This window comes from Convolutriloba macropyga, chromosome 4 (assembly GCF_964194025.1).
Source record: "Convolutriloba macropyga chromosome 4, txConMacr16.3, whole genome shotgun sequence".
Taxonomy (NCBI): domain Eukaryota; kingdom Metazoa; phylum Xenacoelomorpha; order Acoela; family Convolutidae; genus Convolutriloba; species Convolutriloba macropyga.
The window spans coordinates 22,777,951-22,793,682 of NC_134471.1; the positions used below are offsets into that span (position 1 = coordinate 22,777,951).

Genomic DNA, 15,732 nt, shown 5'->3' on the forward strand with positions numbered 1-15,732 from the left:
ACAAAACATCTAATTCTTTTCTAGAGGAGAAAATGCTATTTTGGTTTATAATGCTTCGAAGATAATGTTTGCTGTCCCAGTTGCAATGCTAATTTTGTGCTTAAAGTTCAACGAAATTTAAGCTGTGCTTTTTGCTTACTGTCGGTCATGTTTCTGTCGTGCAGAAATAGTTTTATTTTGAGAACCTTTAACTACTCAGCTAAATGTAAATTAAAATGTTTTGATAACCTGAATTCTGTCGAAATATTTTATCTACTGAATTAATGAATTCAAAATTCCCTGTCAATTTTTTTTGATGTTTTGATATGAATATGGCTTATGGTGTGGAATCTAAGCAGGTCTTGGTATCAGCATTCCGGGAATGTTAAGGTTTCTGGAACTGTTTCAGGTCATGTTTCTGGGATCAGGGCTGTCAAACTAAATTTATACCAGCTATGTTGAGGATTTTGGTCTTCCTTTGACTTTTGTGTCTGACCCATTTCACCAGCGTCCGCATTATCCATTACAACTCTTTATATTAAATTTATTTGGGTATTTATGCAATGCAACCTAAATTGAATAACTGGCGGACAGAACCCTTTACTTTTCGTGGGAAAAATTTAAATCCAATGTCAGATAAAAAGAAAGATATCATATAACAATGGGAATGTATAAACAAAGATTTAATTTCATGGCACAATTTAGAGCATATGATAAATGAATTTAAATGGGATCGAGATGTTGAAATTATTTCTGTGACGGATAGTACTCTATGATAGGCTTCCATGAGATTGGTTAGAGGCAGTTCGAAAGATGGGTTAGGGGGCAGTAACTCAATTGTTTTTGATTGCTCTCGAACGAAGTTGGAAGCAATTATTGTTAACCTGTCTTTTTGTGCTAATTTTTTACTTGAGGCGTTTGCGCTTTTATTCTAGAATATTCTCTAACTTTTTGAGCAAATTTTTGCTCTAGCTCTTCATTTTTAGATTATCTAAGTTGCTCTCATGCTGAAATAAAGTTTGCTGATTGAAGGGATTGTACGCGAAAAGAAATCAAAGCCTTTGTATCTGAGTAGCTAAGATGTTAGGGTGGCAACCATGAAGGCAGGGTTCGAACTCTAGTGAGGATGTTATTTCACCCATAAAACAATTCTAAGCTACGACCCCTCTGAATTAAATTGCCCTCGTCTGTCGTTCGAGAGCAATTAATCCGACCTTTGTCGGCTTGCTACTGAAAATAGAACCACCAATTCTATTAGATCAACTGAAAGAATACCAAGATTATAGAATGGCAACAAGGAGGCTCGGTAATAAGCGTTTGCAGTTAATGTTTCGAACCCGCTCAAGCACATTTTGACTTACATGGCCAACAAATGAAGAATTGCTTTAAGCTCAAACCATTAAATAAAGAAATGATACCTCATAGATGGACAATGATACGTGTCATTAAAGAGGCCTGGAGATAAGAAACGACAAAATCAAATAAAAAAAGCATTACGACCAAACCTCAATATCCATCTATTCTTTAAACAAAAACTTTATAACAAAGTTCAAATAGCATAAGAAAGGCTAAACTAAACAAATTGAAATTAATTTCAGCAAAGATGATATGGGGCTTGTCTTTATTGATCATAATTAACGTGTAGACAATTTTAAAAAAATGACAAATTTTGAAAAAACGTTTGTAATTTTTAAAAACAATTTCAGAGCCATAAAAACAATAAGCTATGATTTCTATAAATGGCTTCGTTTATACCTTCATAGGAAACCATTAAGACCTGTCATTATCCAGATTGGCGTACAACTTCAAAAAGAACAAATACAGCAGAAATAAAAACAATCAGTCGCATTTTTTTGAGAAAACGGTATCGAAGCCTTTCAAATTATAATCTATCAGCTAAACATAATCAATTGGGCCTTTTTTAATGCTATTAATGTGATATTAGACTTGTTATTAATGTGACAATCGGCCAAGAAAGCAAAAAAATTAAAAATTGGAAAATGTCCAAAATAAAAAAAAATATGAAATCTCGTAGCCGCAAAGCGAAAAAATCCATTATGTAAATGATTCATTTGAAAGAGGATGTGACCTCTATCTTTGCAGAGACTACGCTATAATGTGACAAAAATAAGATGAAAAGTGGCAAATCTCAAGATCAATAATTAAAAAAAAATTTGAACCATAAGTCGTAGGAACCATAAGCCTTCGACTAAAAAATAGTAAATAAATCAGCTTTAACTGCATTTTGGAAGACAATTGGACATATTTTTTCTGAGATCAAGTCCAAAATCTACAAAATAACAACGAAAACTGGCAGAACTATTTTTTTACAGTTTTACGCAAAAAGTGTTGAAGCCAAAAAAACTTGAGCTTTTGACTGAAATCATAATGTTTATTGGACTTAGTGTGCACGTAAATTTGAGTCGTAAATTAAAGAGTTTTAAATTCAAATCTTTCTGATCTATTATAAATGTGAAAAAAAAAGGAAAAATGTGGAATTATTTAAAGCAGCTCCCCATTGCAATCCGAATGATTGAATTGCTAAATTCCACAATTAGACGAAAACTAGTCTTGCTATTGCTTGTCCGTTAAAACAAAAAATACATTTCAAATGTTGCCAAAATAGATAATTTGACAAACAAAAGTCAATATATCAAAAATAAATGATGAATTTTGGATAACTATCGAGTTATTTCAGCGAAAAAAAAACGTAGTTATCAACTGAAAGCCTAGGATATTTTAAATAATAGCTCCTTAGATGGTGAAAGACTTAGATAACGAAATTAATTAATTATACTCAGTACTAATAAACTACGAATTCTGGCAAAACCCAAGAATTCATGAAAAAATTAACAAAACACTTTGTCGAAGCCCTAAAAACGCGCTTTATTCGAAAAAAAAACTATTTATTGGCTGGGCCTCAATGGATCATAAATGGGAACTCTCATTGATTAAACTGTAAATTAAAACAGACTTGTCTGCTATTTGTGAGACCAAAAATGGCCTTGCTGTCGCTGCTCCGCTGCTTAAAAACGTCATTTTTCCAAATATTGCGTAATAGATTGTCTGGCGAACGAAAATCTGAATATATGCAACTCAAATAGTTGATGCAATTTTGATAAATATCGATTTAAATCAGGGAAAGGCCGACAAATTGTTAGTTTCCTAGCGCTTTCATGGGAACAGGATGTAGAAATAGCCCTCATCTGAGTAAACGAAAATCTTGCCAGAATTTTAGTAACTGCACTACCGGTAATTTCGGACGCATCGGGCTAAAGTATCATATTTGGTGCCAAATTTAGATGAAATTTTAGTCAAAAGAGCAATTTTAGTTTGAGCAATTCAGCACTTTGAACCTTCGCAGTTCTTTGGAAAGAAGCAAAATTCAAAAATCTCAATTTGATAGTCTACGCCTGACAAGCTTTCTAATGATACCACCTAACAACTCTGTACAGTGACTATATCGATCGGCGAAAATTGAGTCAGCAAAAAAACCCAATTGAGCTAATATTTCCTCCTCCACTAAAGTGGGTCGGAACTAAAACTCGATTGCCGTGTACCTGTACTTGCTTTGAACGAAAAATAATAGATTCCTGTGGGTGTTTCGGTATGAAGATAATGTCGATTTAATTTTTAGAAACTAAAATTGTCTCGCAAAAATCAAGTTAAATGTATGTTTACTTTTAAGATATATTACTGTGGAATTTGGTCCGATTAAACTTTCCTAAAATTGCAACAGAAAAGCCAGAAATCAGTATAGAGTTGCTTTAATATCCGTTCCTATCATACGTCAGCTGTAGTTTCAGATGACTTCTTCCGGCAATTATGCTCAATTATTGATTATTTTCAGATATTTTGTATCAAATGAGAGACCCCCTTACAGAATCTCCATTTGGAGCGCTACAACCGGCACGAGTTTTCACATCAGTTGAGCCAAGCATGCCAAATTTGACAGATAAAAAACGGGACTCCAAGATTTCAAATTCAATTGTAGTCAGTGGGAAAGCTTCCAAAATAGTGGAACCCGATCTGGGTGAAATTCGCTTCCTGCTGTCTAGCAAGCCGAAGAGTTCGACCAACGAGGCTAAGGAAAGTGTGCTCAGAAGGGAAGATTATGTGAAGCAAGTTCTATCCAATTTCTTATGCAGGGTAAATACAAGATTTTGCCCTTGATTGCATAATTTAGGGTGTCAATATTATTAAAAGGGAAGTTTTTTTGCGGTTTTCTGTTCTGTTGCTTTGGCTTTATTTGACTCACAAAGTTTTCTCGTAGCTTGCAAATGTTTGTGTATATTTGGCTAAATGAAACACAATTTGTGTTAACGGTTCTTAAAGCCATTAAATATTTGATAACATTGGAGTTCATTTTCTAGAATTTTATTCCTAGTCTGTTCCCTCTCCTAATGATCAAACGGTTTAAGGTAGCTTGCACGTGTTTTTGTCGACCTTTGCTAAAATTCGTTGAACTTGTCATGGACAATTACTCAGATTGGAAACATCTTAACCGGTAATTAAGTAGGAAACTAATCAGTGAAGGAGTTCCGCACGAACAGTGTTAAGTCTGCTGCTGTTTAATCTCTTCAACGCCGATTTCGAAGTCATAAATAGAAAACAGTTTAATTAATTATAGGGATGACTAACTTGCTCGTTTCACGATTTACAGAACATCTGAAATGATGAACGCAATTTAATTGTGGTGTCAGGAGAACGCAATGGAATTGAATTCCAAGCAAACCACGAAGTTTACTGTTCATTTCATAGTGGCTTCTGCCAAACATATTTATCTCTGAAATTTGAGCCAGTTAATTCAGTGAAAATTATCGTAAATGGATACTATAAAGAAGTTAAACATAATGTTGTTGGAAATACAGCAAATTTATTGAACAGAAATCTGTTTTTGATATGAAAATGGTTTTGATTGGACTTGAACGGAGCTCAGAGTAAAATAACTGCAGTTGGATTCAAAGGAAGTTGTCAGTATATTCCCAAGAAAACAGATGCTTAATTGCGCTCGAACGAAGTTTGAAGCTATTAGTTGTTTCTTTATGCAAAAAAAGAATTTTTTTTGGCTGGAAGTTTGTTTCGCTGGTCTTTTTTCGCTGGACGTTTCTTCGCTTCTGTTCTACAACATTCTTTGATTTTGGAGTGACTTTCACACTTGAGTTCTTCATTGTTGAGTCCTTTAAATCTTTCTGAAATAAAATTTGTCAGTAGAAGCGAATGTGAGCAAACAAAAATCAAAGACAGTTTAAGTTTGTGGTTAAAATGTTGGACTTGCATCCCGGAGCTCCTCCCAACGGCTATTATTTGGGTTTTCGCGTTTCTATGACTCGAAGAGGAGTATTGGTGAAGCGTCTTTTTATCAATAATTCTTTGGAGTGTATTTAAAAAGGATGTAAAAGTTAATGCCGCCTTTGGAGACTGTGACTTTTTCGAGTAAAGTGGGTGTTCTAAACCATATTAACAACTAATTGTTTGTTTGGGAGTTTTTTAAGACTCGAAGAGGCTTTATATTTTTCTGTTTTGAGGCTATGTTTTAACTATCTCGATAATAGATTAGTGATTTATATGGAATCTTGCTGTTTTTGCAATTTCTCCGTTTTGGACGCTTTTTAGCGGTTTTGTGGTTAGTGTCTGAGGTAGTTTTTTGGTTGAAATAGGTATTCATGTGGCTTATTCATGTGGCTTTTCATGTCCTCTGTTATTTGTTATCTTTTGAAGTTTGTTTCAGTTGAGGAAAACAGTCTAAATCAGTCTGAATTTTTCACATTCAATTGTTCAATTAGGATTGGTTGTAGTGTTTTTGTTACTGAGTGAAAATAATTAAAGGCACATTTTTTAAATTAAAATAAGTAAATAAATTCTGCAGTTTTGTAGTTTTACTTGTTTTAAGTGCTTTCCAGTGCGTTTGGGTGTCGTGTTGCTGCTCAACGAAGAAATAAAAAGTTTTTTCTAATATGTATCGGAAAAATCCTTTTTTGCTTCGTCGAATAAAATTTTTTTTAGCTTTACTAAGTTCACAGTTTGTTCAACATTTTGCGCGAAACCGTTCGTGACTTCTGGGCTATTTTCATTTCTCTCTCATTCTGTTGAAAAAACTTTAAGGAGGTGTAAAGGAGATGTGAAAAACAATCTAGATTCAACAGAGTCAGTATTATAAATTTTAGTTAATATCTCCAATGCTTATTATTATTGATACTAGCCTCTGTACCCCTCATAAGAAACAGGAATATGTCTCAACTAATGAATGATATGGAACATAGTTTACACTTTGAAATATTTTGTACGAAAGTATTGTCTTCCTTTTAATGCCAATCGGGTTTATGGTGATCAATGGCGACTATTTTCCAGCAATCTGAGGTGATTGTTTTCTAATGTATGCAGTTTTTCGAACAGAAGTTTGAGTATATTAGACGATCTGTTTTCGAAAATTGTTATTGGAATCGCAACTCACGAAAAGTTGCCAAGAGTATGTTTCACATTTTTGTTTTCCTTTCTAATTTGTTTGATAGTTTAGTTATTGGTTAATTATTGCATAAGTTAAGTTCTACTTAGAGTGAACTCGGGAGTCTTTCGGCCGTGTTTTTTATTCGCTGTACCTTCTGATCACGTCTTTCGTTTTTCATAAATCACGATCTTCACGTTTGACTCGTAACTTACCTCAATCAGTGTTTCAACTGAAAGGTTGCTAAATTCTTTCACGCATTGAATTGCGCAATGTAGTGGATACGGTCAATGTCAAAAGCGCAAAATTAAAAGAAACGGGATAAACCAATAAAGCCCGGTCAGTAAGTCTTATTGCATCAGGTTATCAATGTTTATTAGAGCGATTGCTAGCTGACATTATTATTAAGCTTAATTGCTATCTATCTCGTGAATTTCTATCTCTTTCTATTTCTTTTCTCTATAATTTTTCTCTTTCAATCCCGATCTGTGCCAAGTGCGTCAACGGCGGCTGTTTTCCAGAAATCTGCCTGCTATGTTTTTAAATTGACGTAAATATACATATGATTAAAAGGGGCCTATCAACGAATAGGGGTTAAATAAATGTTCTTAAGGGAAGCCTGACTGCTTCATTGACAGATTTGTTCAAGAAAAAATGTTTCAAGGATGATACAGAGCAGAATTGCTAGTCTATTTTTAAACTTTTACGAATGTTGGCACAAAATGCTGTAGAACTAAAAATTTTATCAGCTCCTGTTGAAAGAGTATTGGTTTTCGATCAGTTTGACGAAACAAAGGTTTTTGTAAATTTCTTTTTTCAGAGTTTAGAGGTTGTCATTAGTTTTTAAAATGGGACGAACTTTTCCTTTCCAGAGTCTTTTGGTTTTTTCTCGCGTTTGATCAAAAGATCATTTCGCTCGTGTACTAGCTCGAAAAATTACTTCTATACTCACTAACAAAACAATTTGCAGACACAAGGTCAGTTAGAAATGGAGGTCAATGGAGGAGAGCTTTAATTGTTTTTACGAGGTTGTTATTCTTTGATAAATTGTAGCTCTTTCGTAATAGAATATCATAGCTGTATTTCAGAAAGAATGGTTAGTTTTTTGCTTTAAGGTTACAAGTGGAAAGTTGTTTTAGAGTTTTATGTGGTTTTTGGTTCGTTTTCGGAGTCGTCGTGCTATAAACTTTCAAACGTTTTCAAACGATGGACATTAAGATAGTGAGTACTGTGTGTTTCTTGTATTCATTAGTTAGTTACCTTTGGCAATGTTCAAGGTGAAAAGGTCGTTTTGAGAGGTTATGATCCTATAACAGTAGCTCCTCCCTGCCGTAGCTACTTGCCACTACCTGCCTACCTACCCCACCCCATACTAGATCTACCTCCACGCCCCTACCCATCACAAATCAAATCATTAACCATCCACCAACACTTACCCCATTCTTTTCATCTCGGGCCACATACCCACACCTAAAAATATTGTCTTCATTTTAACTCTTTCTATGGTTTTGTTAGGCAAATAACTTTTGTTCTTTTATTTATTTTTTGATGTTTCTGATCCAGGTAATGTTAATTTATATTGCAAGACTCGTCGAGTCGTCTTTTGTCCGACTCTTTTTTCGTTTTATATCTGTTCACATTGCAAGGCTAAAGGATTTTTTAATTTTTTGCTTGATTTTTTACCAACTGCATTTGCTTGCGTGACTTAAGTTTTCACAATTTCCAGCTTTATTGTTTGCCATTTGCGTGAATAGGTTATGATCACATGACTTACCTCACTTAACAGAATGACTCTTGATAACTTTTTCAAACTTATTTTTGTATCTGTTCCTATCTGTATTCTATGACAAGCATGTGTGTGTGTCAGTTTTCCAGCAATGTGCTTGTTATAATTGTGTTTTCATTTTTTTTTGTAATTTTAGTAAATATAGGTCTTGGTTTTGTTTCAGCTTTCAGTTTGGCGACAAAAATTCTGCTAGTTTGTACGGTTCATATGTTTTAAGATTCCTTCAGTATCTTACATAGTCAACGCTAGTCATTTTTCGAATTCTAAGACTTGTCCTGATGTTTCTTAAGTTTGTAGATGAAATAATTTTTTTTTGCCGATGGCGGCTTTCCTAACTCTTTCCTTTGCAGGTCAATTAATTTTTTACGGCATTTAATCTCAGGATTTTGATTGTGAAAGAATTAATCATTTAACAGCAATCTGCATCTTCAATAATATGAATATATTTTCAATTTCGCACCTTTTGTGATTTGCTTAATCTGTCTTGAAGTCGCAGTAATAAAAGGTTGTATGTATTTCTGACTAATGCATACTTTAATAATCTTGAACGATGTCTTGGTACGTTTTTGTTGTTTTTCCCTTATTGGCGTTGAATGTATTTGATTCTTATTGCGGATAATTTTTGCACAAACAGCACTATGTAGGTACATGTTTAAGAAAATTTTATCAACGTCACTTGGGAAAATTAGCAGCTGCATTGTGCCAGCATCTTTCATCTTCTCGTTACCTTGTTACAACGTTTTATAAATAGTTACTGTTTTGATCTGGTTAGAATCTTGTGTTTTAGTCTGATGTATGTTATGGCGGCCCTGACGTGAATGCGCCTTATTTGCAGACATTTTAGGTTTGGCGCTCTTCGAGTACTTTTTTGCTATTTGTCTCCTGAAGGTGATATTAAAGGATGTTGCATGCATACTTTCTTTTGAAAGTTAGTGTAATTGTTGTGACGGTGTCAATGTAATTGGTGACAGTGTCAATCGTTGTAATTTTTCTTATGATTTGGAGGGGGGGGGGGTTGGTTTTGCTTAACCTTCCGGAAATTTGCTCAGATGTTTGTCAAACAGCTCAGAGGTTTGTATGTTTTTATTATTCGTTCGCTTTGTTTCTTACAAATATCCGTTTTTCAGTCGTCAGATTTTTCGGTTATTCAATGAATGAGAATATCCTTGGAAAATTGGATCTACTCAGGATCACATGATGAAAATTCTGTAATAGGTACTTTTTGTCTGATTCCAAATTTTAAGTTGCCCTCGAACGAAGTTTGAGGCAATTATTGTAATTGTTTTTATGCAAATTTTTTGATTAATTGCTCTCGTAGAGAAGCAATTATTGTAAACGTGCGTGTCTTTTTTATGCAAAATTTTCGCTTGGCAGTTTTGACTTCTCGAGAACTTTAAAAATCCTCCTAGAGCTGAAATACTGTTGTAAAATGCAAATTCACTGGTTTAAGAATTTTTCAACCTTATAGGATCTTAAGGTAGTTTTCTTTATGTAAACAAAATTTTAGAGTTGTTTATAACGTCATTGGAACATCTTTTGACTTTTTCATGGAAATTACAACAGTAGCTTTACAGATGAAGCTGAAATTGAAGTCAAATATAGACTGTACGAAAATTATGCATGTAGTCAGTTAATAGGTTTAAATACCATGAGGCTTATCGCCAGCGACGCTTCATTTGCCAGTGACGCTTCAAACAGTCTATACGACGCTTCATTTGACCTTAGAAGTTATATTTGTGCAGATCATTTTGCTATTGAAAAACATTTTTTAAATCGGTTTCTGTGCTGTACCGCTAGGTGTTGAAAATGGTGGTATAAACTACTTTCAACTTTTGTGAAGCATCGGATCTTATCAGATGAAGTATCATCAGATCTTACAGGAGAAACAAATTTGTAAGGCACAATTTTTACCGCGTAAGACCTGATAAGTGCTGATAAGAAATTTCTCAGACTTGCACTTAAAAATTCCAGAGCCACTGAGGTGATTATCTTATGACATCCAATAACTGATTTCAGAGTAGCGACATCCAAGTAACTCACTTGTTAGAGCCAGTCACAATTGAAAAACAGCAAAAAGAAAAGGAAGCATCGAAAGAGAAACAGACTAGCGAAACTTACTTTATCTTCAAAAGTGAGTTTTGGGTGAAGCTTAGACGCTGGGATCAGGCGGACCCTAATGTCTTGTCTCGGATGACTGAAATTTACAATGTCTTATTGGAGAAAGTTGGTGCTGACTTCGTTTCGGTCATAGCTCTGCCGTCTTTCACACAAACTGACAGCTTGATGCACAAGTACAGGTAAAGGTGTCAGTTACAGCTGCCAATAAATTAACTTAACTATTTAAATGCCTGAAAAACTTTGGATGATGAACTTCATGGGTCAGCAGCTTGAAAGAAGGAAGAATCAGTTAAATACAAAATATAGCAAATAGATAGATTCGGATACAGATTTAGACCTCACGTCACCTCAAATGTGGGTGGTTTTTTTTCAAAAATTGTTGGACAAAAATCCGCGTCCTTTTGCTGTCTCGTCATAGGTGGTATAGTGATATCGTTACCCATGCCATACTTTCCTAATTTTTTGAGCTTTAAATTCAGTTTTCAGTGCTTAAAGTCAAAATCAAGAAAGAGTCGCGTTCAGTTGGTGAAAAATATTTTTAATTTCATAAAGCTGTTTTTCAGTAATTGCTTATGGTAAAATATTTTGATTTCGCTAAATGTTTTACATTGTGGTGACATGACGCTGCACAAAATAATAACTTTTTATCTTGCAAGAAAGCTCCGTCATTAACTACTATTTCCATATCACGTGCTTCTCGTAAGTGTTGAAACAATGTTCACAAATATTACTTGATTTTCTGTGGTTCAGATTGCAGCTGTTATTTGCATAAATAAAGGATTGTGATTTCCTACTTATTTAACCTTACTTGACCTTATATAGGATATTACATTGCTTACCAAGTCTCTCCTCTATACATAATGATGAGGAAAAGAATTTTTAAATTGCTCTCGAACGAAGCTTGTAAACTGTCAATGCACGATTTCATTTGACCGTTTTCTCCTTGAATATTTGAATGATCTAATTTGCTCTCGTTCAGAATTTGAGCCTCAGACTTAATGGATTTAATTTCTCCTTCGAATTTTTCTAGTGGTCTATGGAAAGCTAATGACATCTTGAGTGAGCTCTCCCCATCCGAGTGAATCAGGCTGCAATTAAAGCGAGCAGTAGTGAGAAATGGGGTGGTCTACCGCACAGAAAAGGGATCCCTTCACTTATTAGTCTTGAACCCAAGCTTTCGGGGCATTCATATGTTAATCATACTTTTTTTAGCCTAAACCACCGAACTACAGGGGCATCATTTTTGAAACATTTTTGGCAATCATATACCGAACTTCACCAAGGTTAGTTCATACAAAGTTCATTTTATGGCCCATTATTTATTGCTTTATCTGTGTGTTTGACATATCGCAAATTGACTAGTTTGCTTTTGGTCCTTTTTGCTTCTGTGTAATGTGTGCTCAATTTGCCAAACCGCTTCTGGGTAAATTTGACTTTGAATCAAAAACCGTTCAGCTTTAGACAAAAGCTAAAATTGGTTCCTTTCATTTTTGGTATCTCTATCTTTGCCACCTTTTATCTGGTTTAGACTCATTAAAGACAAAGAAGTGCTAGTTTTGCGCATAAACAAAGGTTTCGAATATGTTAATTCAGATAACTATCCGCTTACCGAATATGCTTCAACTGAAGCTTTTCAATATCATGCAATTAGAATAATAAATGACGATTATGGAAAGTTAAGAGTTCGCTTAAAGCTTTATTTCAAAGTTTGTTAATGCGAGTCTTTCAGATTGATTAGAGGCACGTCATCCTCTGATGTTAAATCAACTAGTTCAGGCGGCTCGTTTTCGCACCGTTTAGCTCGCTTCGTAGGTTTTACTTCGGCGAATGGTATCAATCTTTTATTTATTCTCTCCCTTCTTGCCGCCCGCGAGTATTCTTGATGATAAATCAGCAGGGCAGTCAGCTCTCTCAGATGCACCGCTGTGTACTGTAGGTCCTACATGTCCCCTTTCATTGTGAATTTCTTGAAGTAGAAGAATACGCTCAGTATTATGTCCATTGGATCAAAATACTTACAGCAAACCTGTAGTAGGTGTTTTCGGTATCTAAACAGAAACAAATCATCTTTAATTTTGTAAGACAATACAATTCCGTTGAGTTTTGTCTGGGACATATACTAACTAACTATTCACAACCATTAATTTGAAATCAATTGGTATCTAGTAAAGAACAAAATTTTACCCTTTATATCGCGAATCACCTCACAGTTTTTGCTCTCAACCCTCATCCTCTCGCACGCATTGAAGTTGATGACAATATGTCCCTCGCTGTTGAATTTACCGTCGCTAATGAGTTTAAGAATATCTCTTTCTAGTGTGCAGGAGTCCATGATCTCTGTGTAATGGTGCTCGGGTATTACAACGGATTGATTCAAGTAGCGTTCTTCATTTGCGAACTTGAAGAGCGTTATTTCAATGTTACTGCCTTCTACTGATTCGTCTCTCGCAACTCTTAGTAGGCGAGTTGAGGTTTTGTATTCAGAGAAATATCCCGCGGTTTGCATTTTAAGACACGTCTAGTTTATAATTATTTTATTTTGGAGTATGTTGAGACGGATCGGGAGTTGCGAGTGAGCTGCTTTTATACTGCTTACCTTTTGTTGATAGCGGTTATCATTGCATAAATCAGAAATATCTTGGCGTTTTCTTTGCTCATAGTCTACCTCATTGCATATGAGAAACTTGTGTCTTCGCCAAATTTGGTGCGACCTAAGCCTGCATATGTCAAAATTATCTTTTCAGCGTGAAGCTTTTCCTTCGGCTTATTCATTTGCAAATATTGTATTAGTTTATCAGCAGGTGATATCTATCAAATGATTGAGCTGAATAACCGAGAGTTATTTCAATTTCTCCTGCGCTGAACAGTCAGGAAATACTTTGTCCGTTTACTAACTTTCCGTCGAATTTGAAAGATTTCTAAATTAAATTGAAAATACAAATTGTGATTGTGTCCCAAATCTCTAAAACGTGCATACAAAAATTGTGAGGTGAGATTCGCTCGCGTTATATTAAGAAAATGTTATCAACCAAATGGGAATTAGGTTGGTGAAAAAGTGAAATGAAATGGGATATGTGGGTATGGGGGAAATAAAGGGGTTGGGGGGGGGGCGGGATTAAGGAACTCTATGCTAGGTGCTTGTGAAGAGCGGAGCTCTTCTTTTTTTTAAAAAACTGAAAGAGCAGAGCTCTTCCTTTTTTTGAAAATTGTTACTTTTTGCGAAAAATTCAAATTGGTTTCGGGTTTACCCAATTAGGCTGCCTTAGATCAAAGCAAAACAAAGCAACTGATCTCTTTTTAAACTACAAGGTGAGGAGTAGTTTTCAAAGTCTGGATAAAATTCTGTTATGTTTTATGAAAATTTTTTCAAGCTTAGTTTTTGTAAAACCGATTTTCGTACGTCGAATTGAAATTACTTTCGATTAGCCTAATCGATTGGCTCACATTGAGAACATTATGCTAGGCTAGTTAAACTCGAAGAGTTGTGCTCTGCCTGCGTTAGGGCTTAAAAAGTTGGTTTATATTGGTCTGCTTACTGAATAATTATGCATAGGGACCAAAGAACTGAGACTTCCAGTCCCGTTAGACTTTAATTGCTTTTCCGAAACTGATCGGCATACAATTTCAAGATGGCTGTTCTCAGCAACAATTTCTCATGGTTTTTCTGGTACTGCTCAAAGCATTCAAAATTGATCTAGGGTTCAGTAGTCCTTGTGATCTGAGAGAGCTGCAATTAACAAAGGGAATTGAGTTGATTTTTTGAGCATCACGGTGATGTTCAACATAATCGACTTTGTTCCTTTCGTTTCTTGTAGCTTTCTTATACATTGCTAAGATTACTGAAATCGGTATTCTTTTTGATGTGAGAGAGTTGTGAGTTACTGAGAGAACGTAGTTGATGTTTTGAGCATCCGAGTGATGTTCAAATATTTGACTTTGTTCTGTTTGTTCCTTGCAGCTTTCTTATACATCACTAAGGATACTGAATTCTCCTTCCGGCTTCGGTCAGCCTTGGCTACCTCTCGTCGAAGGGACCAAGCAAAAGTCGGGTGGGGGATAGTTGGAATATAGACTTCGAAAAACTTATGTTTTTTGAAGTCTGTTTTCCGACTATCCTCCACTACAGGACTTAACAAAAAAAAGATGCTTGGATTACCGGTTTTAAATAAACTGGACCCTCGCATCTTTTCCGGCATGTTTAATTGAAAAACGCCGGAGACTTCCTTGTAGCCACCTCCTACAAGGATTGAAAAAAAACTTGACCGGAATCGTTTGTTTAGGCGTTATGGTGAAATGCGTTTTGTGTAATCAAGACTTTGCGAAACAACGAGATCTTCTCTTACATAGGCATCAAAAACATTCCGAGCTTCCGGATCAGAGCTTTCGATGTGGTCATTGCCAGACAGTTTTTACGCTTGCCAAAAACTTAGTCCGTCACCTAAAGAAAGTGCACAAGTTTGATCGTTCAGTAAGATGCACCTGTCAGACCTGTTTTGGGCAACAGGAAGCATGGCAGAAACACTGCACAGAAGAGCAATCATTGACTGCTCCCTGTGTGAGAACAAATCCAGCTCGCTTCTGTCAAAACTATAATTTTTTATTGGAGCGTGAAAGAAAAGCTATTAGAGAGCACTTCCAGTCATTTCGGTTGAAATTGTCAGGAGATTCTAGTTTTGACCCTTTCGAGTTTCTTGTTACTAAAGAAAATGATATCATTGATTTCATCAACAGAAAACTGGAAGATCTGGTCTTGATAAAATTTGGAATGTGCATAGAAGTTAGGTTTGTGAAGCCGTTGACAGATGATAGCACTGTCTGTTTTTTTCACAGTCCAATGGAAATCCTCACAAGTTTTAACGGCCGACGAATATTTTTCACACGTCGATAAACTGCTGACTAAAATCAACGTTTTCTGCACGGCTGGGATTTGATGGGTTATTGAAAAACTGAATCTAGTTGAGCTGACGATAACAAAGTTTGCGCCACTCCGAGCCGGATCGTATATCGCTACCCCGCCGGAACTTGAAAATCAACGGAAATCGATTCTCAACATCAAGAATCTTAAAGACTATTTTTGTTTCCTTTACTCTGTGTTAGCTGCTCTTTTCCCTGTCAAGCAAAATCAAGAAAGACCTCAAAGTTATCGGCAACATTTCAGCGCACTATACTACAATCCAAAAAAAATGCCAGTTGCTTTAACTGACATACCAACTTTTGAGAGAAATAATCAACTTAAAATCAACGTCTTCGCTTACGAACAAACAAAGTTTTTTCCGGTTTACTTGAGCAAATTGAAAGTTCAAAGCAAAAGAATAAATTTGTTACTCTTATCAGAAGAAAATAATTGGCATTATTGCCTGATAAAGAATTTGGATCGTGTTATGAAAATTCTGCTGCGTTCATT

At 35.4% G+C, this 15,732-nt stretch overlaps 1 protein-coding gene across 1 annotated transcript in view; it reads left to right on the forward strand.

Annotated features, from left to right (window-relative positions):
* The first annotated feature begins 3,833 nt into the window (after positions 1–3,833).
* LOC142338325 (uncharacterized) overlaps positions 3,834–15,732 on the forward strand; it is a 33,350-nt gene continuing 21,451 nt past the window's right edge. Inside the window, exons 1-2 of the mRNA XM_075388019.1 lie at positions 3,834–4,128; positions 10,227–10,507. Coding sequence (XP_075244134.1) covers positions 3,844–4,128; positions 10,227–10,507 — 566 coding nt within the window. The 5' untranslated portion in view covers positions 3,834–3,843. The remainder of the gene's footprint in view (positions 4,129–10,226; positions 10,508–15,732) is intronic.